The sequence below is a fragment of the Pristiophorus japonicus genome, chromosome 14 (assembly GCF_044704955.1).
Source record: "Pristiophorus japonicus isolate sPriJap1 chromosome 14, sPriJap1.hap1, whole genome shotgun sequence".
Taxonomy (NCBI): domain Eukaryota; kingdom Metazoa; phylum Chordata; class Chondrichthyes; family Pristiophoridae; genus Pristiophorus; species Pristiophorus japonicus.
The window spans coordinates 47,441,178-47,468,698 of record NC_091990.1 but is presented as its reverse complement, the minus strand read 5'-3'; the positions used below and the strand labels follow the sequence as shown (position 1 = coordinate 47,468,698).

At 42.7% G+C, this 27,521-nt stretch overlaps 1 protein-coding gene across 1 annotated transcript in view; it reads right to left on the bottom strand.

Annotated features, from left to right (window-relative positions):
- gnl2 (G protein nucleolar 2) overlaps positions 1-23,189 on the bottom strand; it is a 44,605-nt gene extending 21,416 nt beyond the window's left edge. The window contains exons 1-9 of the mRNA XM_070899205.1: positions 23,041-23,189; positions 17,653-17,734; positions 16,705-16,799; positions 15,286-15,425; positions 6,517-6,701; positions 5,538-5,604; positions 4,815-4,973; positions 3,766-3,879; positions 1,263-1,391 (exon numbers count right to left, since the gene is read on the bottom strand). Of these exons, the coding sequence (XP_070755306.1) occupies positions 1,263-1,391; positions 3,766-3,879; positions 4,815-4,973; positions 5,538-5,604; positions 6,517-6,701; positions 15,286-15,425; positions 16,705-16,799; positions 17,653-17,734; positions 23,041-23,104 (1,035 nt within the window). The 5' untranslated portion in view covers positions 23,105-23,189. The remainder of the gene's footprint in view (positions 1-1,262; positions 1,392-3,765; positions 3,880-4,814; positions 4,974-5,537; positions 5,605-6,516; positions 6,702-15,285; positions 15,426-16,704; positions 16,800-17,652; positions 17,735-23,040) is intronic.
- Positions 23,190-27,521: the final 4,332 nt, after the last annotated feature.

Sequence of the window (27,521 nt, the reverse complement as noted above, 5' to 3'; positions counted from 1 at the left end):
GGAAACACATTTAAGACAATTGTCAAAGACTATCGATTCATATAAGTTTTGAGGTCTTGATGCACAAAGTAATGGATGGCAGTGCTGGAGAATGGACCACTTTTCCAGGGTCCAGGTTAAGCACTCCTGAATTAGGTATGCGGCAATTAGAAACAGACTAAAGCTATTTCTCCACTGCCTCAAAATGTACTCGAATCTCAATTTTGTACTTGCGTGACAGGTTCACTTCTCGCATCAGCTATCTTTAGGAGACTGGGACTGAATGTAAAAATACAACTGAGATGAAGATGACTGAGTCTACAATATCAAGGGAGGTTGTAGGGATAAGCAGCTTAACTTTTCAAGATCAAATTGGATAAGTATCTTGGAGAGAAACACAGTGGCACTTGCTAAGACAGCAGGAAGGTTGGCGAATGGTCTTTTCCAGCCTCTGGATGTTCTATATTTTTCTCAAAGCCTTTTATGAAATCTGATTGTCTGTTCGGGTTATGTTGTCACCAGGCACAAACAGTACATGCTGAAAATTGTTGACTCTCATCCATTCTCTGTTAGGATCAAATTAAGTCTGTCACCTACCCATCATCTTGTTATAACAATCACCTTTGTGCAGCTAGGAAGATGCTACAGCTCAGTGTCTAGATACAGAATAAACCTTTTTGATCAGTCAGAATATTTTAAATCATTTTCTTGTAAAAAAAATATTGAGAGTGTGACATGAATATTTAGTATATTAGTTTGCTCTTGATTACAGTAGGTAAGTAACTGTTCTAAAATTTAAGCATTGAATTTTTGCTAATTTATAGACGTTAAACAAAACATCAACTCTCAGATAATCCTTATATATGCTGCAGGTCTATATAAAAAATGTCCCCCCCACCTCGTTACATAATCTAGACCAGTTCATTCAGGAGCAACCAGTGCTGTTTGACCTTGAGTCACTGTCTAGAGCAGAGAGCAAGCTGCATTGATGACACATGATTATTACATTTACTGAAATATCTAGACAGGTGGGCAGAGAGATAGAAAATGTATTTAAGTTACCTGTTTTTCTCAAAGATTTTCTATGATATAAAGATGCAATAAAAAAATTGACAAAGCGGAGAATGTTTGTCCTCAGTACAGAAGACAACAAAAGAATATTTTTACACAACTGAAAGTTTTAGTGGCCACATAATCACTTCGATTCAATTTCTCAGATTACTGGATTTAATTTGGTTTTCAAAGTTTTAATTTCATAAGAGCCTGATGTTTATGCTACGTACCTTTGTCTCACCAGCAATAGGTGCAACATTGCAGACTTTCTTGGATCGTAGTGCATTAATGATAGAGCTCTTGCCAACGTTGGGATAGCCAATGAAGCCCACACTGATCTGCTTTTTGTCACCGTGCAACTGTTTAACAAAGGGGATAGAATACACAAAATCAATGCCTTTTTTTAAGTTTGCTCTTGATTATAGTAGGGTAACTGTTCTAAAAGTTAAGCACTGAATTTTTGCTAATTTATAGACATTAAACAAAACATCAACCCTCAGATAATCCTTATATATGCTGCAGGTCTATATAAAAAAAAAGTCCCCCCCACCTCGTCCCTCAAAATAAGAAAAAGGGAAGGGCAAGAGAGAGGGAACGAGTGAACAAACAAAACTCCAGGATTAAAACAGTATTACATTAAGTGATGACGCCATACCAACAGAAAGTTAGTCTAAAACTGCAATCTTGTTCTATGTTTCAAAATCATAAATGCAGCAGAGACACTTGACAATTAGAATACCATCCAGCAGTTATGAACTGATTTACCAAACTTTGCTTAAACAGTTGCAGTAAGATTCCTATTGGTGTACTATCAACATTGTTAAATCAATGACAAATTATTAAAGTTCTCTCTTTGCTGATCAAGCTACAATATTCTAACTTCCAAAGAACAGAAACAATGAATTTCAACAAGATGGAAAATGTGAGCCTCATTCCAGCCACACATTAATCATCTACATAAGCTGGAGTTTTGATCCGTTACTAACACCACAGGCAGTCTTTCAACATGTTGTTAGCAACAAGAGAATTTTTCATGTGCAGCATGGGACATGGACTATATCTTTCCAATGTATTGAAAAATTACCTTTTATTTTAGAAAACAGTAAGAGAACAATAACCAACGACCAGTTAGTATCTTCTCACAAAGACAAACTTTAATTTTCTAAATACAGTCACCAGTGAGCAGGATGTTCAGATACAGTATAGATAGTGTTCGAGGATATTCAATGTATAAGCATCTGCCCAGCAGCGTTTTATACAATAGTTTGCATCACTGTGTCTTTAATAATGAATTATTGACAATTCTGACTTCAAAGGATTTTGGACTATTCAAGTGCTGGAGGAATTATCTTAGAGTTTTTAATCCTGGCTAGAGATCTGAACTCTGTGAATGAACCAAGATATTTGCGCTATTTCCGAACAAATTCACAAAATCTTAAAATCCGTCACTGGTCAAAGACTACAAGAAACACAATCTAAAGAGTAATTTAAAGCCATATAAACGTATTCCAGTTTTGTTACTGATTATTGCATCAATTCATATCCTACAGCATCATTGGGCATCTGTGCATTAATTACCCTGTAAATAAACCTGGCTGAGTAGTTCTGGCCTATATACATCGGTCTATCTTATGTGATCTTCACCACCTTTCAGCAGGGTCTGGAGAACACATGTGATATCCTGTGTTCAACACTGCAATGAGTGTAATTCTTAATTCTGAGGATGCTATCCCACACGAGTGGACAGGTTTCAGTTCATAGGAGACTCAGTCTGCTTACGAAAAGCACCTCCGTGCTGTGAACAATAGAAAAAGGGGCTGGGGGAACATCGAAACCCTAATAGGGAATGTCATGGTCAAACCACATGCTGTCTTTACACAATACCTAAAAATGCACATGTTTGAGCAGGAGTTACTAGAAAGTGAGCAGGAGTGGGAACCCTGACAGATCTTCCTTCCTGGGGTATTTATTATAACACCCCATCTTTCCCAGCCCAGATTAGTTAATTCTTCAGAAACCAAAAAACTAAACTCGAACGCCTTCTGGTCTGAATTGTTCTGACGATGCAACAGATGATGCCTTTACTCACAAAATCATCAAGGGAATGATTTATACAGATTACATTTAACATTTGGGCAGATTTACAGTTTAAAAAGAAATTTCTCGCTACTTTGTGTCTCACTCTGCTGCTTACCATTATTTTTTAAACTGGCAGGAGGAAGGCCAATATGGGTTTTGCTGTGAATTTTCCATGATAACAGTCAATGTCTCACCTCAATCGCATAACAAGAGGTTTGTAAGATAACAATCAGAGAATACACGAAAACATGTAGCCTGGGGTCACTGCAAAGCTAATAACAATATCAAAGCTTTGCAATGACCACAATCTGCCAGCTAAGTCTGATCAGTTCACCTGACATTACAACCCTCAAACACAATCCATCTTCAGTTTGTTTACAGGACTATTCAAGCAAGTGCTCAGAAATCAGATTTTTCAGCAGCTGCAAGAGTAACCTCCTGTAACCGCATTGTGTAACCTGAATCACAGTGACAGTGGGGTTCATTTTATTGCATGTTGCTCTACGGGGAAAGAGCAGACTCATAAATGTGCATTGTCCAACATTTAAGTATCGTGCCCAGCAGGCTTTCAAAGTGATTATCTTTGGCTTTTATTTTCAATGCCCCTTTTGTTCACATCCAACTCAGCATTTCCTTTTTGAAAAGAACTCTTACCTTCCCAAACTGCCGCAAAAGCTGGATCAGAGCTCCTTTTCCAAAGGGATTGGTGAGGCTGGCATGAAAGGCAAGAGTTGGATATTCGTGGGATAGGATTGCAACCCATCGTTTCTAGGCAATAGAAAATGTTACTGTTCACTGTTAATGCTGTATTTAAAGGAATCGTACAATATACGAGATCATTCTTTTCTTTCAACTACTTCAACATTAAAAAAAATTGACTCAGTCCAAAATATTGTAGAGCTTCTTTCTAAACCTGTCTGTACTAGCATCCTATTAATCGCGACATTGCCTCCCTCAATGGTTCAACCACTTCAATAAACAGTGAAGCTTTTATGGTGTTGTTCAGTTAACATTCATTTTTCTGGTGTTCCAGCACTGAAGTAGTCAGAACTGGGCTGCTCAAATGGTGCACTAGAGTCCAAAACTCCTTCAATTGGGACTCAAAAAACGCCCTCCATATAAATAAGTATCCACTGATCCCCATTTCATTCATTGCCATTTTTGATTCCTTCCTGCTACTTTATTTGGGGATCAGACTCTGGTTTGTGCCGGGACTGCAAATTCCCGGTCTCATGATAGTTTTGCGAAGTCACCAATTCGCAATATAATGCGGGGTTGTTAATATTGCAGAGTGTAATTTCAACACACTTGCATTTACTTGGGAATTCCAGACTCGAAGGTCACAAACATTTTGGGCCAATAGACCAATTAATAAACCCAATATAGAATTACAGAAAAGTACTAATTTACTGAGCACAACAAAAACATCTTGTACGATAAATTTGTTAACCTCATTTCATAAATCGAAGCAAAATTATTGCCGTAAACTATTCTGGTGGCGTATTGCATTACTTTAGCAGTGTGTCACTAAAAGATAAGGCAGAACAGGACTTTAAATTCACAACTCTTCTTTTTTTGAATTTGCATTTTCAGCTTGGCCAATTACAAGTACCAAACAGCGAATGGCATTTTCCTCACACTAAAGAAAAGATAATCACATTCCAATGCTGAATTTTTAAGCAATATGTACAATATAAACTTACAGTTGCCCAGGTAGGTACGAGGTCACACTTGTTAAACACGAACACTAAATGTTTCCATGGCTTTTCCTTCTTTATGTACGACTCTATACGGGGCGAGCGTGTTCCCAGTGGATCTCTGGCATCCAGCACTTGGATTATAACATCTGATGAATCAATTACCTTAACAAGAAAGATTTTTTATTAAAAAGGTACAAAGAAAAGCCTATTTTCCAAACCAACATAACAGATTTTTAATATTAAAGCAAAAAATTCATGCTTATCCTCAGCCTATATTGAACCATCTACAATATTTCATAAAAATATTAAACTGGTGTACAACTAAAGCTAAGTGATAAAACAACTTATGCAGAAGATTTATATAAAACTGGGGGGGAAAAAAATCACAAAAGACACGATCAAGTCCCTATTTATTGTGAAAATTAGCATCTTGATCTTTCGTCATGCAAACAGAACAAAAAATAATTATCCAAGGAACATACTAAATGACCCCATTTACAGACGGAGAAAATAAGCAGTGAATCTTTTATACATGACTTTTAAAGAATGGGCGAATAAAAATTTGAAAAACAATGGCTGTCACACAACTCGCACATGTGTCCACTATAATTCTCTTGCTGACAGCAAAATTTGGTTACTTGGTTTACAATAACATTTAAAATCTTGTTAACTACAAATGCTCAATAAAAGACATCTATTGGTAACATTTATCATCAAAACACTTACCTTGTATAGCTCACCCCAAATTCGTTTAGATTGTCCTTTTTTGAAGATTTCTTCTCGGACTTCATCCCTAGACAAAAAAGTGAAATCAACACTATTTAATCACCAGTAAGATCAGTTAACCTCCATGTTCTGACTTGGACATATATCATTGTTAGCGGCCCCAAGTCCTGGCACTCCCTACTGAACAACACTGAGGGATTACCTTCAGCACACGGATTGCTGTGGTTCAAGAAGATTCACCACCACTTTAAAGGGGAATAAATGCTGGTCTTTTCAGTGATGCCCATTATCTCAAAAAAGATCTCGGGACCTTATAGGCATCAAATCCACCTGATTATGATTGATGGGGGAAGAAACAATCACTCGATGGCCAAAAAGCTGAACGAGTACTCAAACGTTCACCAAAGGTGCTCTTAAGGACCTTAAATATGGCTCGGAGTGAATCTAAGGCACTTTCTGTCCATCCAAGAAATGACAGGCCTCTACTTAGCACCTTCCTCACAACCACCCACCTGGGATCAGCAACTCGGGCTGTCACACATCCTACCACTCCTAGCCACACTGTGGTAGGGATGCAGTGCACTGTATTAGCCGAGAGTTACCACCTGCTTCAGCCTCAGCAACAAGATTTACTTCACCAGGGCCGGAGGGATAAGTAAATTATGAAAATGTAACTTGAGTGAAATATAGCACATAACCACTACTGATGTGCTATTTTTGAGAACAAAGACGCAAAAACATTCTGAAGCTTAGAAATACCAGAAGATTCATGTTTTTCTTTCAATTTTGACTAGAGCAATTGTTACAATCGGTAGGTACTATCTTTGAAATTTTACATGTTACATTGTGATTTTTAATTGACCAGAATAGTCATGTCTTCCAAAGGGACTATGACAACTCCAATAATAATTCTGCAATATTCAAATATAACAGCCACATTTGTGCATCCTAATGGGTCATGTGCCTTGAATTCCCTCACCGTACTCCAGTATCTTCCACAACCAAATCTCGGTCCTTTTCCAGATCATATTCTTCTGCCAATGTTTCAGCTTTTTCCACCAGGCTTTGCACATCACACACGCTAAGATTTGGTCTCTTTCGCTGTGCTTTAGGACCAAAGGTTGTTTCAAATGTTTCCGTATCCAGGATATGTACTTTGGAATTCTGCAAGCAAATCATTTTCCTTTCAGCATTCAGCACTGAGACCGATACATACCAACCCAAATATGTAACATCAATATATGCAAATACGACCTCCCCACACGGGCTCAGTAGATAATGAGCTGCACAGTATGAGGCTGAGCTAAATGGATCAGGAAGCTCACAATTTATCGTAACTAGATTAATGCTGGGAGATTTCAATAGCAATCAATCAATGGGGTAGATTTTAGTCTTCACTGCCTGGGCAGTAATCTGGTGAAGTGGATCCTCCTCACCAACCCCCATCACTCAATAGAAGCCGTCTGATTTTCAATAACGGAATGAAATTCAGGCAGCTCGCTCCACCAGATTAATACCCAAACAGTGAACACAAAAATCTACCCCAATAACTCGGGGTTTGGGAGGTTGTAAAATAGTTAGAAGATTCACACTCCAAATAACTATTAGGTGATCCTGGAAAAACCGCATCATAGAATGGTTACAGCGCGGAAGGACATTCGGCCCGTCGAGCCCATGCCAATTCTCCGCCAGTTCCACTCTCCCGCACTTTCCCCGTAGCCCTGCAATTTTTTTCCCCCCTTCAGATACTTATCTAATTCCCCATTGAAAGACAAGATTGAGTCTGCCTCCACCACCCTTTCAGGCAGTGTATTCTAGATCTTAACCGCTTGCTGTGTAAAAAAGTTTGTCCTTGCATCGCCTTTGGTTCTTTTGCTAATCACCTTAAATCTGTGTCCTCTGGTTCTCAACCCTTCTGCCAATGGGAACAGTTTCTCTCTATTAAATCTCCTCTCAACAACCTCAGCTTCTCCAGTCTATCAACGAAACTGGAATCTTTTCTGCACCGTCTCCAAGGCCTTCATATCCTTCCTGAAGTGCGGTGCCCAGAATGGGACACAATACTCCAGTTGGGGCCGAACCAGTGTTTTATACAGGTTCATCATAATTTCAACACTCTTGTACTCTTATACCTCTATTTATGAGGCCCAGGATCCCACAAGCCTTTTTAACTGCTTTCTCAACCTATCCTGCCACTTTCAATGATTTATGCACACGTACCCACAGGACTGTTCATGCAACCCTTCAGTGCATATTATTTCTGGAAATAATTTAACTTGGCTACAATGCTTCTATAGTTGAATAACTTTCCAACACTCATCGTCTAAGATCATATGTGAAAAATGGTCACTTGGATGAGGTACCAGAGGAGTGTCGATGAAATAGTTCCCCTGCAGAAGTTGCCATCTTCAAGCAAGGAGCAGAAAAAAAAAGGAGGGAAAAACGCTCATTATTTATGATCTTGCAAATGGGCAAATCTCCATTTAGCATAATTCCTCATATGGACAAAAGGCTTTCAGCTTTTAAAAACAAGGTAAATATTCTAAGCACAAGAACTTAAGAGTCAAGGATGTTAAGGAAATTACTGTGCGAACTTGCCAACCATAACTGGAGAAAGTGCTGTGCCAGGAGTACCATAAGAATTTGAAGACTTCTCCATCTGCTTCAGCTCAACGCATGGGGAATTTTTACAATCACTACAAACTTTAAAATAAACTACGACTTAGGTAGAGAAAACAACGTTTTTATAATAGCCATCTATGTCAAGATATGCCTGGAGCAAAAGCAGCAATTCGTTCTTGGGGAATTTGCTGCTTATGTTTCTTAGTTGCAATCGATGGGTCATAACAAAAAAAAAGGTGCAGATATCTTGGAATGTCAAGAGTCTAAGCATATTCAGGAGATTTCTACTTCTTCTGAGATACTGTGTGGATGCCCATCCTGGCTATCAAAAAATCATCTTAAATCAGTCATTTCAAATCACGAAGGGACGAATGCTCATTCTACATCACGAGCAGAGTTGTTATAATGTCCTTGAAACCGCGATGGAAAAAATTTATTGTAGAACGAGGAAAATATCAACGTAGACAACTGACAAGTGCATCAGAGAAAGTGGTAGGAAAGATAATTAAAAATGGGAACACTGGAAATGAAAACTTTGATCGAGTGAAGAAACTCTCAGTGAAATAAACTGCATGCTCCAAATCACATCACCTGTAATGATGCAACAGACTGCCTGAAATTGAGTGAGGATGGGATCTCAGTCATAGACAGACAGAAAGTAACAAATAGAAATTAATGCTTGGGGAAACACCCAATAATTGAAATTACTGGGAAGGAGGCACTGGGATTTATGCAGAAAATGTATGAAAGCTGGAATCTAAGTGTCCTCCTTCCTCCAAGTTTGTCTACCTTATTAACATTTTAATATAGAAATATAATTCTTTCCCACTAAAGTGACTTCTTGACAACATCAACAAGACCTATTTCATGTGTTGGTCTCAGCCCAGTACAGATCAACCATGATCTCATTGAATGGTACAACAGGCTCGAGGGGCTGAATGGCCTAATCCTGTTCCATATTGATCTGGAAGTATATAATTGCAAACTGACAGCCAAACCCATAAACTTAACCCACACATTTCTCCCCGATTTTAGCAAAATATAAAACATTAAATAATTGTGTACGGCACATTTTTGTGGGTCCTGGGACCATGTAAATATTTTGTGGTGTGTTTCATTCTCAGGTCCCTAGTTATCCTTACAAATTGGTAACTTCCTCAGTGTTCGGGCTCAGGACAGACTCTGAACACATGCTGCTGGTGAGCCTGGTAACCAACATTTACAGACTGGAACAACTGACATAGTACACAGTTTGGGCTTTCACCCAACAATTAATGTCTTCACGGCAGAAGGATAATTTCCCTAAGTGAACAGTCTCCGATGAACTGAAAAATGCATCTTTAATGTGTGCTGTAAGTGGGATAGCATGCCACGGGACTAACCATTAGCCCTTAATTAATCTACAACATATCCAAGACCAAGTTCCTCTGTCTGCACTAGCAGATGGTAACAGATCGTTGCATTTCAGGCTAAAACTAATAGTCAGGTTTATTTACGTCAGATAATTACACAAAAGCAATAATACACTGCAATTTACTAATGGTACAAATACTTTGAAAAACAATTACTCCACAATGCGTTAAAATATCTTCCTCAGACAGTCTGATAATCTGTAAATGTTTGAGAAAATCTTTCATTGATTTCAACATGAAATTTGGGCGATGTGATCCAGAGGTCAATCCAGAAAGATCAAGTGTCAATTCCAGAAACTGAAGACAAAATGAAAAGACTGCATATATATTCTAGTCCAAAAAGCATCCGAATAAAGATAATCAATCAATAAAGCTCAAAGATTCAACAGCGTATCTTGTACACAGAACTGTACACGAGTAGCTGTTCACACCCTGTCCAGGCTCCTCGTGTTTCTAAATATTTTGACGATCATTAATTTTAGCAGCACTTAGGATAAAGCTTCTGCATCGTGGCTAATCTACAGATAAAAATGTCAGCCGTGGCTCAGTGGTTAGCACACTCGCCTCTGAGTCAGAAGGTTGTGGGTTCAAGTCCCACTCCAGGGACTTGAGCACATAAATCTAGGCTGACACTTTAGTGCAGTGCTGAGGGAGTGCTACACGGTCGGAGGTGCCGTCTTTTGGATGCGACGTTAAACCGAGGCCCTGTCTGCTCTCCCAGGTGGACATAAAAGGATCCCACAGCACTATTTTGAAGAAGAGCAGGGGAGTTTATCCCTGGTGTCCTGGCCAATATTTATCCCTCAATCAACGTAACAGAAACAGAATAAATGATCATTATCACATTGCTGTGTGTGGGAGTTTGCTGTGTACAAATTGGCTGCTGCATTTCCCACATTACAACAATGACTACACTCCAAAAGTACTTCAGTGGCTGTAAAGCGTTTTGAGACGTTCGGTGGTTGTGAAAGGCGCTATATAAGTGCAATTCTTTTTCAAAGAATTGTTTGGGCCTTGCAGAGAGCTAATCTCTGGTCTCTATCTTGAAGATTAGCAAGAAAAGAAAACTTCCAATTTAATTCCTTATTTCTGAAATAAGTTTTAAAATATGTATCTACAGGCATAAAAATACAATACAGAAGATTGTGTTATTTGGTACAGGACAAATCTCTACTTTTGTCAAAGTATATACTCATTCGTTTTGTGATAAATATTTCCACAGGATTATCATGAAGTATAAACATTGCAAAATTATTATATATTACCAGACCGGCTTTGCTAAAACCAGCAACTGCTGTCTAAAAAGTCTGAATTACAGCACTGGATCGCAGTATCAGTTTACTGCGCAGCTCTGTATTTGGGCCGTTAGTGCACTGCTACCCCTGAAAATGCAGAGCTCACAGTGATTTCTGACCAGCAAGAGTCAAGGACCCCTATGACTTGATGAAAAAGAGACTTGCTGGAAAAGATCGGAACGCCTCATTTATTTATGTTTTTGATTAAAATGTGGCAAAAGCTGAAGGGCAAAAAAAAACTTAAAAGTCTCCCACAAATTCCTTTGAAAGAAAACCCTACTCTAAGGAATTAGTCACGTATCTCCTCTAAAGTTCTAAAGACAGGAACCTTTTGAATCATTCCAAATGGGTCAGCATCAAATTAAAATGTTCACATACTAATGCTTTACTCAAGCGAAGTTATACCCAATACCAAAAGCAACTTCAAACAGGATATATCTGTGGTACTGTTGAACAGCCTCACATAAAAATGCATTAAATAATACAGCAAGCCAAAAGCCACAAGTTGTACTGCTGATTAAAAGAACAGAGTTTACATCATTTCCAGCCAGCACTGTAGTTAGTCATTCCCAGAAGGGTGATTTGAGCTTTCCCCCCGCCCCGCCCAATTAGGATTCACTATTTAACTTTTAGATTCTCATTTTCGAACCTATGGGGCCGAATCTGGTGCAGGTTGCGCCCCCAGCCGCCAAGGATCCGCTGGTAATGTATGTTTTTCGGCCGATTCCTCCAGAATCGCCCATCTACCATCCAGGTTCCGCCCGGCTCGAGATTGGTCGCGGACAGATCCGCCGGCGTGACGTCATGCCGCCCGCCCATACCGGATGCTCCAAATCGGCCATTTTGGTTAGGGATGCTGGTATCAGAGCGACCTGCTATCCGCCAGAAGGACCGCTGGCAAAAAGCAGGTCGTGAGCTGGCTGCGAGTCGGGCGGCAGGGAGAAGGCCTCCGAGTGCTGCAGCGCTGCACATCGTGGGGATCGTGCAGATACTGGACCATCAGGAGTGGGACTGCTGGAAAAAAGTTAGGTGGATGTTGCTTTACTTTATTGCTGATGGTCAGGTTTAATTTGGATGCGATAAAAGCGACTGAAATGTGTCCCGGCTGATGGAAACTTTTTTCTTTCACCTCGCTGAAAGACCTTCATTGAGGAGCCCAATGGCGAAGGCCAAATAATTATGAATAAGCGAAGTCACATTTTGTCCATCCAAGCCGATTAATTAATTCTGTGACACGGTCCTTCAAGAGGTTCGTAGGGAAGCACTACATATCGCATCGGGTTAGAATTATCTATTGTAAGCCTGAGACAGCTGCACACTCTGACATTTGTATGGGAGGGAAAGGGTATAAAGTTACAGCTGTTCAACTTTAGGGGCAGCGCGATAACAGACCAAACTGAGGAAGGACTACGATCAATAGATCACAGCAAGAGACAAGCACCGCAGTGACTCAGTAGCCTACCTTTGAGGTTTCAATGACTAGACTGTCACTATCGCCTTGTTAATGTGTCTTTCTCTGTACTGCAAGGAAACTACTTCATAAAATCTGTTCTGATTCATCACAAAAGACAGCGACCCAGCATGCCTTGTTGTGGTGACGGACATAAATCTATTCTGAGAATTAATCTGATACAATGAATAATCCTCACAGCACATAAAGCATGTTGCGATGGCCTGATGACAGGACCCATTATACAGTGCAGTCATATGTGGATGGGAAGATATTCCTGATAAAGCAGATGACCTGAGGGACAGATGTGCGTTCCTCGTAAGGCACCACACATGATGTTAAAATCAGACACTCACCAAGAGAGGGTCAGCAATGTGAGTGTATTTACAAGTGCACAGTAACAAAGGTTATATAACATTATTACATTTACAAACATTTACACCACCAACACCCATCCCTCTACCCAGCACCACCACCTCCCTTCCCCCCCCCACCCCCCCATTGAAGCAATGCCCAAGCTCCTCTTCCTCTCCCCGCCTACACCACGGCGTCCCGCTCCCCTGTCCCTCACTGCCTCTGGTTAACTATCTTGTGCACGAGGGCAGCGGGATGTCTGCAGACGTGTGCGTCTTGGTGAGAAGGCAGGGGGCGTGACCGAAGGCGCCGGGATCTCTTGCTCCTCCGGATCTATCTGCCTTGAGGGTGTGGGCTCAGGGGCTTGCACTACGTGGCCAGAAGTCATCTCTTGTCTCATCGCCTCAACGCTGTCGGCTGTGCGCTCCCAACAGTGATGAGCCAGTCCATCCTGTCATCATGCTGCTGGGTGAACGTGACCATGCTGCCAGCTATCCCAGTCATGGTCTGGAGCAACCCGCGACCTATTTGCACGCTTGTCCGTGACAGCTGGACCATCTCCAGAATTGCAGAGAGCCGTGGTGGATCCTCAGGTGCATGGTCGCTGCTGGTGGGTTCTGGCGCCTTGCTTGCCTTCGCGCCACGGCCTCTGCACTTGGTAGAGCTTGCCAGTGTAGAATCCATTCCAAACCCCAGGAACTCAAAGCCCGACGCTGAGGTTCTGCTGACACCTAGCTCACATGGCAGGAGGCTGCGGTCATCATATTCCTGCTCCTGGAGCTCAAGGATCTCAAAGCTGGGCCCTTCTCGATCCACTCTCTCCTCTTCTTCGTGGCTCAGGGTGGCGGAGGTGGGAGCGGTGGAAATGGGTGATCTGGGGGGAGGGGGTGGAGGGATCCGCTGTCTTGGGCTGGGAGCCCCGTCGGGGTGGGAGACGTTGGGGTCTGATAGCTTCTCTGAAGGCCGGAGGTCGATGGTGTGCCTTGATCCGTGCTGTCCGAGTCAACATGTCAGTCTGTGCGTGTGTGTGTGGGGGGGGGAGGTGTTGCTGGCCAAGCTGAGCCGTGAGCCGTGCCATCTCACATTCTGCCAGTAAGGAGTCGCATCTCTACACGGGCACACCAATACTCGGCAACAAAGTGTGTGGTAAACTGTGAGTGCCTTAACCTTTTATGCCATTAGCATGGCTCAGACCACAGATTAATATAACCTTCCCATGCTGTAGCACAGGATCTGAATCAACATTTGTGGTTGTATGGCAGGGGTCACCCACCAATACCAACGCACGCTTCTCCAGCCTGCTCAATTTGACCACCTCTGCTGGTTCCCCTCCCGTCCCAAGTAGGCTTGCTGCCTTGGATGCATTTTTCTTGTGCACAAAGAAACGTTGCAGCCTTTAGCCGCTTTGCTCATGCCCCTGCCCCCCACCCCACATACATCTGGCGCACAATCCTTTTGGCATTGGAGAGGAGAGGACGAATACATTTTTACTCACTCTTGCTGCCACCAAATCGTTCCAACATTTCCGGCAGTGGTCCCTATCCCGCTCAACGTTGCCCATTACTGACCCGATCTCAGCGATCTACCTCCAAATGTGTTGGTATTGGGGTGGTGGAGGCTTGCCACAACCATCCCGGGTGAGGTCTTTGTATCTGCGTTCCACCTCTGTCACGAGCTCCTCCAATTTCCCCTCATTAAACCAGGGAGCTCTGGGCCTGGTTTTGCCAGCCTTCATTGCTGGTTTCTGGCCATTCATCCATCAATGATGAAATGAATGGGTATTCAACAGTTTGTGTGTCACAATTTCTCTGACTGCCCCCTCTACAATCTCCAATTCTTTCCTCTCAAATGCCAACGTTCCCCTCTCTCAGACTCACAGGAGGAATAAAGTGGTGTGCCTTTATGCGCAGTACAGCAATCAGCCTCAAACGGTCCCGAAATGATGGCACAGCCGAAGAGAAAAACTACAAAAAAAAAATGGCGATGTCCCGCGCACGCGCATTGGAGGCCCTCTGAAGATCCCCGAGCGAAGAGGCCTCCAACTGCCGCACACTGATGCCAACAGCCGCTCACTCCCACCCAGCGACTGCCGCTGCCAGCCACTGACTCTGCCACCCACACAACGGAGCTGAAAGCAGCTCCAGACAGGACCCAGCAGCAAAAAGGTAGGTGCCGCCCAGTGGCCGAGAAATGGGCGGCGACCAAATTCGGCTTCTATAAGACAAAGCTTGGCACTACACTTCCTCCCAGACAGCATCGGGAATGTGCCATTAGAATTTGCATCACCGCAAAGAGAAACCGTAACAGTAAACTACTTCACAGCAGAGTTGATATTGTCAAGAAATTACACACAAATGCAGATTGACTGAAACGTGAAAGAACCAGAGCATAATTTTGTGGCTAGTTTTTCCAGATGTGAGATTTTAAGCACAAATGAGAAATCTGGATGCTGCAAATACTGAAAAACTTCAGTTGAACTGCAATGCTGCATTAAAAACTGGAACGAACAACCACTTATTTTTTTTTAAAAGCCATCATTCATAGTAATTTGATACCCAATGATTGCCAGGTTCCTAAATTTCTATCTAATCAACAAAAGAAAGTTAATAACTCACATGAGGCTTGATTCGATCATTCAGAAGAGACATTGGAAGCTTGGTCTGTTTCATAACTACCCTATAAGGGTCTTTCATAACGTTGCCCATCTCATCTTGAAATTTTTGCAGTGACGACTGTTTTATGACTCGAGTGTTAGCTGTTCACAAACCAAAACAATTTGAGTATTAGATCCAGTTTTTTTTTTAATTAGTTTTTGTCAGTTTTTAAAGAAACACACTTCCTGCTCAGTATGCCAATACTAGAGGGTTACACACAGGCAACTTGTTCCCAAGATTCTGATCTTGGATCATGCCCCCCCAGGGGGGGGGGGGTGTGAGAGACATTCCCGGTAGAATTAAATTGCTTGGCTCAACATTTCGTCTAATGGAGGAGCTGAGGTCAGGCACTTCTAAAGTGGGGAAATCTTGGATGCAAGTCTGCATCCTATTACCCAAAAGCACCAACACTTTAAGCCAAGGGAAACTAAACAAATAAAATCGTGCAAAGTTCAATTCAAACAGACAGTGAAAAATGTTATATGCATAGTTTAAAGAACAGAAGAAATAGGAGCAGTACTAGGCCATTTGGCCCCTCGAGCCTGCTCCTTCAATGAGATCATGGCTGATCTGATCTTTGCCTCAACTCCACTTTCCTGTCCACTCCCCATGACTCCAATGTAGTTCAAAAATCTGTCTATCTCCACCTTAAATATATTCAATGGCCCAGCCTCCACAGCTCTCTGGGGAGAGAATTCCACAGATTCACGACCCTCAGAGAAGAAATTCCTCATCTCCATTTTAAATGGGCAACCCCTTATTCTGAAACTATGCCCCCTAGTTCTAGATTCCCCCTTGATAGAAACATCTATGAAGCATCCTCGGTTGATTATTAATTCAGCTCCCTCATTCTTTGAGCAACTCCTGCTACTAAATTCTAATATATCAATATGCACTCATGTACTGTTAAAAATAAAAACGCACCAAAATAGGTCCCCAAAATGTTCATTCCTTGTGTTCATTTTAAACAAAGGTTAGATACAGTAACTGTACAAGCCAGTAAATAATCTCAGTATCTGTTTGGAGTCTGACATATGCAATGCTTTATTATCCAATCATACCTAGATCACAAATGTTACTTTGTAATAATTATAGGTTGTCCAAACACTAGCAAAGTCTCAACAGGAAACAATCCAATACATATTTGAATCCCCTTGACTTGTATTACTGCTTCAGATCCCTCCCAAATACACAACAGTGCCAGAAACGGTCTTTGATTGCAGTTACTGTAAAACTCCACACAGCAAGTTTTCCACTGACCTTGGCCACCAAATGCCAGTGTTCATTGTGAACACTTCAGTTATGTATGTAGATCGAGCCTTTGTATCAAAGCCTGAAAACTATACCCACATTCTTTCTGAGAGGAAAATATGAACTCACCAAACCACTTGATGTTTGGCTCCACACGGGCTATAGTGCCAGATGCAACTGTTGACTGGAACTGCAGGGGCTTGATGAGCTTTCCAAATTTGTTTCTTGAAAGAAAAAAAAATGATTAGGCGTGCATGAAAGATTTCACACTGCTAAAGAAGTGGGTAACACTGCAAAATAGTGTAAATATACAAATTAGATTCATAAGCAGATGGGGTTGATGGTGCACCTTGGAAGAAATCACAAAATCAGGAAAAAAAGAGTTCTAACATCCTTCACAGAAAATGAAGCAAAATCACCAAGTGGATAAGCCATTGGATGCAATTATTGAACGTGGCTTAGTGAACCATACCAATCCAAAAGTGTTTTTAATTTTAGGGATATCATGTCAGTGATCATGTTAGAAAGTAAAACAATGGTAAACCTCCATTTTATCTCACAACTGAACATGAGGCATAGCCCAGTAATATTCTGCCAGCTATCTGTTCTGCCAACATGATCGTGAGCTGACTGCACCAGGCCATCACTAATTTTGCACAGCAATGCTGCTAAGATTCAGAAATTCTGCAATGTGTGTAGAAATCAAACCCACGTCCTACATCTGTGGCACCATGCATTAGTGCTTAATATTACAGTGTCGCTGATTACTTGAATCGTGTCAAGAGCTGTGGAGGCTATTTCCGCCCCCCCCACCGCCCAAGGTGGAAAGTTCTTCATTTGATGTCACAACCCAGCACTCACCAAGGTCCTATGAGCATCCCACTCCTCTCTCCTCCCTTCCCTCTCACCCTTTCCTAAACATACAGTAGATCAATAAAGCTCTGGCAAGATCAAATAACGGAGTTGTGCCATCTTTCTGAATACCCCATGAGGATTACTAAAGCACGATCTATTGTACAGGTAAATTCTACAATTCGTGCATCGAATTTTGTGACAACAAATAATTGTAACATCTACCTTCGCTCTTTCTGTCTGTACATATTCAGACGTTTAATAGTCGCCCTGTCCCTCCTGTGGCCTCCTGCATCTTTGGGCCGGTCTGCACAGAAACAAAAGCACCAATTAAATACAATCAACTGACTCAGATTCCTCATTGCAAACCGCCGCTATCTGGATTAGTCTACTCCTGAAAATTCAGTCATTTTGGCACTAGAAATTGCGTGCTAATTTTTTTAAAATTTGAATTAAGTGACTCTTAATGAAGAGGAGCAGACTGTGTAGAGCATGCTAAGATCTTAAAGACATTTCTTATATCTGTAACACGTGTGACATTCTGTAGTCAATGTGTATGTTATGACACCACCACTGATATATTTTCATAATACTGCACAATTTTCAGTGAGAATATCATCCTTTTTCATACATTATAAAGGAATGTTTGCTCTGATTACAAAAACTATGAACAGTGCTTCTTAAAAATCCTCCTCCCACTGAAATTCTACCGTAAGTGTTGTACATAACCTCATCATCAGGGCTATCAGGGGATAGTGGTGAACTTTTTATAATGGAATTTGTGAAAGGTGGGCCTTCTCCTCCCCCAATTCATTTCCCCCCCACTTGTGAAAGCTGCTGCTTTGAAGTACTTTTGAGAGATCAGGCCTTCCCATCCACAGCGTGCAGTAGAATTTTGTACTATATAATAATTATTTTGACTTAAATATAGGGGGCATGATAAAGAAATTTGCAGATGATACAAAAAAATTGGCCGTGTGGTTGACAGTGAGGAGGAAAGCTTTGGACTGCAGGAAGATATCAATGAACTGGTGAGTCGGGCAGAAAAGTGGAAAATGTAATTCAATCCAGAGAAGTGTGAGGTAATGCATTTGGGATGGGCAACAAGGCAAGGGAATACACAATAAATGGGAAGATACTGAGAGGTGCGGAGGAACAGAGGGACCTTGGAGTATATGTCCACAGATCCTTAAAGGTAGCAGCACAAATCAATAAGGTAGTTAAAAAGGTATACGGAATGCTTTACTTTTTTTAGCCAAGGCATAGAATACAAGAGTAGGGAAGTTATGCTTGAACTGTATACACCAATAGTTAGGCCACAGATTGAGTACTGCGTACAGTTCTGGTCACCACATTACAGGAAAGATGTGATTGCACTAGAGAGGGTGCAGAGGAGATTTACGAGGATGTTGCCAGGACGGAAGAATTTTAGCTGTGAGGAATGATTGGATAGGCTGGGGTTGTTTTCTTTGGAACAGAGGCGGCTGAGGAGAGACCTTATTGAGGTGTATAAAATTATTAGGGGCTGCGATAGAGTGGATAGGAAGGGCCTATTTCCCTTAGAAGAGGGATCAATAACTAGGGGGCATAGAAGTAGTTGGTAGAAGGATTAGAGGGGAGATGAGGAAACAAAATGTCACATGGGGGGGGGGGTCTGAAACTCACGGCCTGAAAGGGTGGTAAAGGCAGAAATCCTCATCACATTTAAGGAGTACTTGGATGTGCACTTAAAGTGCCGTAACCTGCAGGGCTACAGACCTAGAGCTGGAAGGTGGGATTAGGCTGGGTAGCTCTTTTTCGACCGACACAGACACGATGGGCCGAGTGGCCTCCTTATGTGTCGTAATTTTCCTATGATTCTATTAATTTAATCTCAGGGTAAAGCAGCAGCATCAAGGAGAAGCCAGGAGCAGCAGTGACGGCAAATCGGAAAAGAGGGTCAGCGTGAAGGGGGGGGGGGGGGGGAGGGGAACAAATGCCTTCATGAACTGGCGGGGAAAGGATGTGCCCCTGGAAAGTGGGAGGAAGGGTGCGGAGGGAAGAATTAGCAGGAAGGAGAGAAGGATGCTTAATCACTGCGTCAACCGTACAAACAATTTTATAATCTGATTTAGTAATAATATATAAATTTTCTGTAAGAAATAAAATAATTCCCACAATCTTGGTACAATCTCACAGTGACTGCGCATCACTGCCCTCCACATGCCTCACATGGTAAATCCTCTGCGCAGTGCGGAATGGATCCATACAGTCCAGGAATGTCTCAGTCTGTGTTGAGTTAGCCGGTCAGGTTGACAGAAAGGGTGACAAAAGTGTCTTCATCAGACTTGGGTTAGGAAGGGGAAAATCAGCCCAGAATTCCCATTCACAATCACTAGCTAATCACCCCTTTTGGAGATTCATGTATGTGGAAGACAGGAGACAGCACAATTGGGCTTCCTTGTGATGCCCTGTGCGGTCAAATAGCACAATACCAAGGATCCCACATGAAGAATGACTACTTATCCTCGCACAATGCACAGCAATCCCCACAGCTCCGAAAACGTAAGCGCCCAACTCTAAATTCCCCAACCCTAGCCATCTAGCCATGAACTGCCCACTCAACCAACCTTTTAACCCTGAACCACCCAACCATAGAATCATAGAATGATATAGCACAGATGGAGGTTTAATCCCCATCGCGTCTGTGCCTTCCCTTTGAAAAAGTATCCGATTTGTCCCACTCCCCAGAGCTGTTCCCTTCAAGTATTTATCCAATTCCCATTTGAACGTTATTATTGAATCTGCTTCCACCACCCTTTCAGGCAGTGTATTCTAGATCACAACAACTCACTGCGTTAAAAAAAAATCCTCGTGTCATCCCTGGTTCTTTTGCCTATCAACATAAATCTCTGTCCTCTGGTTACCGACTCTTCTGCCACTGGAAACAATTTCTCTTTACTTATTCTATCAATACTGTTCATGATTTTGAATACCTGTATCAAATCTCCTCTTAACCATCTCTGCTCCAAGGAGAACAACCCCAGTTATGTGGAGAGACTACAGAAACTGAGTCCCTCATCCGTAGTACCAATCTAATAAATCTCTTCTGCACCCTCTCCAAGGACTTGTCATCCTTCCTAAAGTGAGGTGCCCAGAACTGAACACCTCCAGCTGAGGCCTAACCAGAGTTTCATAAAGATTTAGCATAACCTCCTTGCTTTTGTACTCTATGCCACTATTAATAAAGCCAAGGATCTCGTATGCTTTTTTAATAGACTGTTCAACTTGCCCCGTTACCTTCAAAGGTTTCTGTACATACAGCCCCAGGTCTCTGTTCCTGCACCCCCTTTAAAATTGCACCATTTGGTTTATATTGCATCTCCTTATTCTTCCTACCAAAATGTACCAGTTCACACTTCTCTGCATTAAATTTAATCTGCCATGTGTCTGCCTATTTCACCAGTTGGTCTATGTCCTCCTGAAGTCTGTTACTATCCTCCCCATTGTTTACTACTTTTCCAAGTTTCATGTCCTCTGCAAAATTTGAAATTGTGCCTTGTACACCCAAGTCCATGCCATTGATATCAAAAAGGGCAGTCGTCCTAATACCAACCTCTGGGGAACACCACTGTACACTTGCCTCCAGTCTGAAAAACAACTGTTCTGCTGTCTGTCCCTTAGCCAATTTTGTATCCATGCAGCCACTGTGCCTTTAATCCCTTGGTCTTTTGCTTACAAGTCCATGATTGGGTACTTTGTTAAAACACCTTTTGAATGTCCATATACACATCAACCTTCTCTGTTACTTCATCAAGAACTCAAATTAAGTTAGTCAAACACGATTTGCCTTTAACAAAGGGAGTACCTTCACCACGCAGAATGTAGCGGTTCAAGACAGTGGCTCACTACCACCTTCTCAAGAGCAATTAGGGATAGGCATTAAATGCTGGCCTTGCCTTTGACACCCACAGCCTGAGAATGAATAATAAAATCCATGATGACTTTCAATAATCAGCCCCTATGTTTCCAAGTGCCAATTCATTTTGTCTCGGATTACTGTCTCTAAATGTTTTCCCACCACTGATGTTAGGCTGCCTGGCCTGTAGTTGCCAGGTTTATCCCTTTCCCTTTTTTAAAAAAAAACAGGGGTGAAACATTTGCAGTCCTCTGGCATCACCTCCATATACAAGGAGGATTGGAAGATTGCGACTGGACCTCCACAATTTACACCCTTACTTCCCTCAGTAACCTAGAACGCATCTCACTGGACTAATTTGAGTACAACCAGCCTTTTAAGTACTTTCGTCATCTCCAGGCCAGGTCCAAGACCACCCCAACCTCTGTCGTCGAGCTACAGTACACGGATGACGCCTGCGCACATACAGAGGCTGATCTCCTAGTCACAGTCAACGTATTTATTGAGGAGTACAAAAGCACGGGCCTTACGCTAAACATCCGTAAGACAAAGGTTCTCCACCAGCTTGTCCCCCAGTCATCAAGATCCACGGCACGGCCCTGGACAACGTGGACCATTTCCCATTCCTCGGGAGCCTCTTATCAACAAGAGCAGACATTGACGACGAGATTCAACACCGCCTCCAGTGTGCCAGTGCAGCCTTCGGCCATCTGAAGAAAAGAGCGCTTGAAGACCAAGCCCTCAAAACTGTCACCAAGCTCATGGTCTACAGGGCTGCTGTAATACCCGCCCCCTGTATGGCTCAGAGACATAGACCATATACAGTAGACACCTCAAGTTGCTGGAGAAATACCACCAACGATGTCTCCGCAAGATCCTGCAAATCTCCTGGGAAGACAGACGCACCAACATTAGTGTCCTTGACCAGGCCAACATCCCCAGCATTGAAGCACTGACCACATTTGATCAGCTCCGCTGGGCAGGCCACATTGTTCTCATGCCAGACACGAGACTTCCAAAACAAACACTACTCGGAACTGCTACACAGCAAACGAGCCAAAGGTGAGCAGAGGAAACGTTACAAGGATCTTACAAGGAATCTCAAAGCCTCCCTGATAAAGTGCAATATCCCCACCGACGCTTGGGAGTCCCTGGCTAAATGGAGGAAGTGCATCCGGGAGGGCGCTGAGCACCTCGAGTCTCATCGCCGAGAGCATGCAGAAATCAAGCGCAGGCAACGGAAAGAATGTGCGGCAAACCAATCCCACACCGACTATCTGTCCCACCTGTGACGTCTGTGGCTCTCGTATTGTACTGTACAGCCACCTAAGGACTCATTTTTAGAGTGGAAACCAGTCTCCCTCGATTTCGAGGGACTGCTTTGGATGAAGTACCTCCTCTTTATCTATAAACTTTAATCCTAACTTTTGACGCTAAACTCCCCAACCCTAATCTTTGACCCTAAACACCCCAACCCTAACCTTTGACCCTAAACTCCCCAACCTTTGACCGGAAATCCCCAAACCCGAGCTCCAGTGTCAACAGTCGATGTGAGGTTGTCAATACCCAGCCCCACTCCTCCTCCTCCTCCTCCTCCTCCTCTAACCGGCCCATGTCTCCAATAAACTCTCCGATCACTGGCTGCTCCCACAACGGCTCAGGCCCCCACCCCCGGGCTCAGGCTGTACCCGGGGTCCCGCCCCGCGGACACTCACCCGGGTTGGTGCTGGAGGAGGACGGGTTGATGGAGCAGCGCCCCTTGTACTGAGCTTTCACCATGGCGCCAGCCGCAGCACCTCTCTCTCACACCCCGCGTGGCCGCTCGCTCTGTCAGCGCTGCCACCGGCCTCCGCGTCATCAAACCGCGGCCAGCGTCATCGCCCCGCGATCCCCAGCTTCACGTCATCACCCCGCGCCGTGCTCCAGTGCTGTGTGTGTGTCGGGCCCTCACACGCAGTTTAACATGAAACAAGGACAGAAAATGCTGGAAACACTTGTCAGGTTAGGCAGCATCTGTGGAGAGAGAGAGTTAACGTTTCAGGTCGATGACTCTTGGTCAGAACGGGAAAGGGTTAGAGATCTAACAGGTTTTCAGCTGTGGCTCAGTGGGTAGCGCACTTGCCTCTGGGTCAGAGGTTGTGGGTTCATGTCCCACGCCAGGTACTTTAGCACAAAATAATCTAGGCTGACACTCCAATGCTGTCTTTCAGATGAAATGTTAAACCGAGGCCTCGTCTGCTCTCAGGTGGATGTAAAAGATCCCATAGTATTCTTTCAAAGAAGAACAAGGGAGTTATCCCCAGTGTCCTGGCCAATATTTATCCCTCAATCAACATAACAAAAACTGTTTATCTGGTCATTATCACATTAATGTTTGTGGAAGCTTGCTTGTGTGCAAATTGGCTGCTGCGTTTTCCACATTACAACAGTGACTACACTCAAAGTACTTCATTGGCTGTAAAGCCCGGTGGTTGTGAAAGGCGGTATATAAATTCAAGTCTTTCTTTAAGTAAGTGCAGAGGCAGGGAGGAGAGAAAAGAACAATGGGAAGGTTTGTGATAGGACAGAAGGCAGAAGAGATTCAGAGACAAAAGGGAGGATGGTGCAAGATAAAAAGAGATGGTAATGGGACAAGTTAAGAAACAAAAGATGAGTCTAGCTAGGGTATATATTGGCTAACTAACAGAAAACAGAGAGTCGGTATAAATGGTTCATTCTCGGATTGGCAATCAGTAACTAGTGGGGTGCTACAGGGATCAGCGCTGTGACCCCAACTATTTACAATCTATATAAAAGACTTGGAAGAAGGGACAGAGTGCAACATAACCAAGTTTGCTGACGATACAAAGATGGGAGGAAAAGCAATGTGTGAGGAGGACACTTGTGCATGAAACACAAAAGGTTAGTATGCAGGTACAGCAAGTGATCAGGAAGGCCAATGGAATCTTGGCTTTTATCACAAAGGAGATGTAGTATAAAAGCAGGAAAGTCTTGCTACAGTTGTACAGGGTATTGATGAGGCCACACCTGGAATACTACGTGCAGTTTTGGTTTCCATATTTATGAAAGGATATTCTTGCTTTGGAGGCAGTTCAGAGAAGGTTCACTAGGTTGATTCCGGAGATGAGGGGTTGACTTATGAGGAAAGGTTGAGTAGGTTGGGTCTCTACTCATTGAAATTCGAAGAGTGAGGTAATCGAAACGTATAAGATTATGAGGGGGCTTGACAAGGTGGATGCAGAGAGGATGGTTCCACTCATAGTTCTAATCTCCCCTAGGAGGCATAATCTTAGAATAAGGGGCCGCCCATTTAAAACTGAGATGAGGAATTTCTTCTCAGAGGGTTGTAAATCTGTGGAATTCACTGCCTCAGAGAGCTGTGGAAGCTGGGTCATTGAATAAATTTAAGTCAGAGATAGACAGGGAATAAGGGGTTATGGGGAGCGAGCAGGGAAGTGGACCTGAGTCCATGATCTGTATTAAATGGTGGAGCAGACTCGAGGGGCCGTATGGCCTACTGCTCCTATTTCTTCTGTTATATATGCAATGATGAATTTTATTACGAAAAGGTTAAACTAAATTCTAACACAAGGCAGCAAGTAGTGAGGGTGATTAAAATCATTTAATAAATCTCCATCTCTCCTGTGGTGTTTTCTCTATCTTTCCTGTGCTGATTACCTGGAATGTCAGAAACAACAATGAGCACATCACCTGCATAAATTTACTCAGAGCTTCCTATTATAATGGGTTCGGCAATATAAAGCTGCCATCTTCTCAGCCTTTGAAATGGTGACTCTGCTGGGGTAGCAGCACTGCTACTTAAGTATTCTTAAATAAAAACCAATAGATCCTCCTATGGCACTGCTCATAGTGGGTGAGGCGATGCACCATTTTAAGGATAGGGACATTATACTGTTTAAAATAGAATGTAGATGTGTGTCACTTTAAGGCTATAACGTTTAATCATTGTATATTCTTGAAATGAATGCGGGGTTAGGCCTGCAGATCAGATCATTGGCTTTGTTTGATTGACAGGTCAATTAACAATTGCCGAGACACTGCGGAACCAGTAATAATCTTAAAGCAAAGGAGCTAAAACACACACTTTAAGAATAGCTTTACAACTGCATGAAAGAAATCCAAGAGAATGAAGAAATGTCAATTATCCTGACTGTAAGAATCAATGTTTAACAAGTTGAAACTTCCCTTCGTTTACCCCTAGCTTGGGGGAATTGTTTTAACTTACTTCTCCATGGTCTGCTGCAGCTCTTGAAAATGTGGAAGATCTCATGCCCAGCCCATAGGAAGAGTGACCCAAAACCAGGTATCGTAGAATAAGTTCGATAATTATTAAATCTGACTGAGGAGTGTTACAGAGAAGCATTACAGGAAATATTACACAAAAGTTACCGAAATGTGTGATGCCACACAGTATGCATAAGATTTATTACATTACCAGTGGATCTCCCATGGCATTGCTCATGACAAGTTGGGAGATTCTTTTTCTCAGACTTGTCTGTCGCCTTTGTGTTGCTGCTTCCATATCCCTCTTTTTCCTTTATTTTTTCTTTTGCCCTTTCTGGTGGGTGACCAGGCACAGCAGGGGAGGGAGCCCCTGAGGCTGTTGAGAGAGAGAGAAACAGAATTAACATTTCAGGTGTTCTGATGTAAAGTCATCAACCAGAAACGTTAAGTCTATTTCTCTCGTTACAGATGCTGCCTGACCTGCTGAGTGTTTTCCAGCATTTTCTGTTAACCCAGTTATTCCATCTGCTCTCTATCCACTGAGCCCTTATCCCTTCTGTTCTCTTCCATTCTTATCCCCCTTTTAATCCTTAACATATTCATCCAACAAGCTCACTCGATCCTCACAATCCAACTCCCAAACTACCTAACTTCACTTCCTTAGCCGATGCTTATTAATTCCATCAACCCGTCTCAATTCTCTGGGACTATTGCCAACTCCTTTGATACTGTGGCTATCATCTGCTTCTCCAGAAACTTAACCTTATCTGCCCCACCCTCTTCAACTACCACACTGTCTGCAACATTCTTTTTCTCTCTCAAGGTCCAAAAACAAGTTGCTAGCTTATAACTGCTCTCCCACCCTTCCTTATTCGAACCCTTCAATCTGGTTGTCACTATTCTCACAGTATTGAACCTGCATTGGTAGAAGTCAAAAATGACAGCCTATATTCTAACTTTGACTTTTTGGCTCTCCTCGTACTCTTCGATCTCATTTCCACCTTTGACTATTCCATCCTCTCCCAATGCCTCTCCTCTGAAGTCCAGCACCAAGGCATTGCTGTCTCCTGATTATACTCACATCTATTACAATACAGGCAATGCAATGCCTTCAATGGATACTCCTCCATGTAAGCATTGTCATCTGGTAAACCTCAAAGTCAACCATCTCTTCACAATCTACATACTAACCCTTAACAACATTTTCAAGAAGCTTGGGGTTAGTTTTCATGTGTACGCTGACTCACTCAGCTATACATAATAAATAATAATAATGGGCTAGACTTTCCACTGATGATCACTGAGCTATCGCCCAAATAGGCAGGCTATCACCCATTTTAGGTTAAAAGTGGAAAGTTGAGCTGGAACAACCTTCTGGATCGCCGAGGTGATCGCCCACACATCACCGGGCTGATCACTCGCCAAGAAGATTGCTGGAGAAAAGCTGCTCCCGACTGGCAGAACTCGGCACTACGGAAGCCATTTTGAACATCAGAGGAACTGAGAGAGGCTACTTCAACAAGGGGCTTAAGAGGAGAATTAATTTGTGAGTGATTTTAAGGGCCTTATTGACTCTTGGCAATCATCTAATCACATTTCTATGTGGTGAGGACAAATTTAGGGTATTCATAGTGATGGATCTGTAATTTCTCTACGTGATTGGTCAATATTCACATGCTGCAGACTAAAGATGGGAGAAGGTATATTGAAGAGCATTATGTGCCCAATCAAAGAGATGACAAACTGCTGCGGAGGAGGAGACCTTACACCCGACGCACTTACAGGCAAAAGCGATCATACCTGAACTTGTCCGATAACATGTGCCTTAGGAGGCTGCGCTTCCGAAAGGAGGTCATTGTTGAAATATGCCAGCTCATCAAGGGAGATTTGCAGCCTAACAGCACCATCAGGACCGCACTGCCCGTTGATGTAAAGGTTACCGTGGCACTTT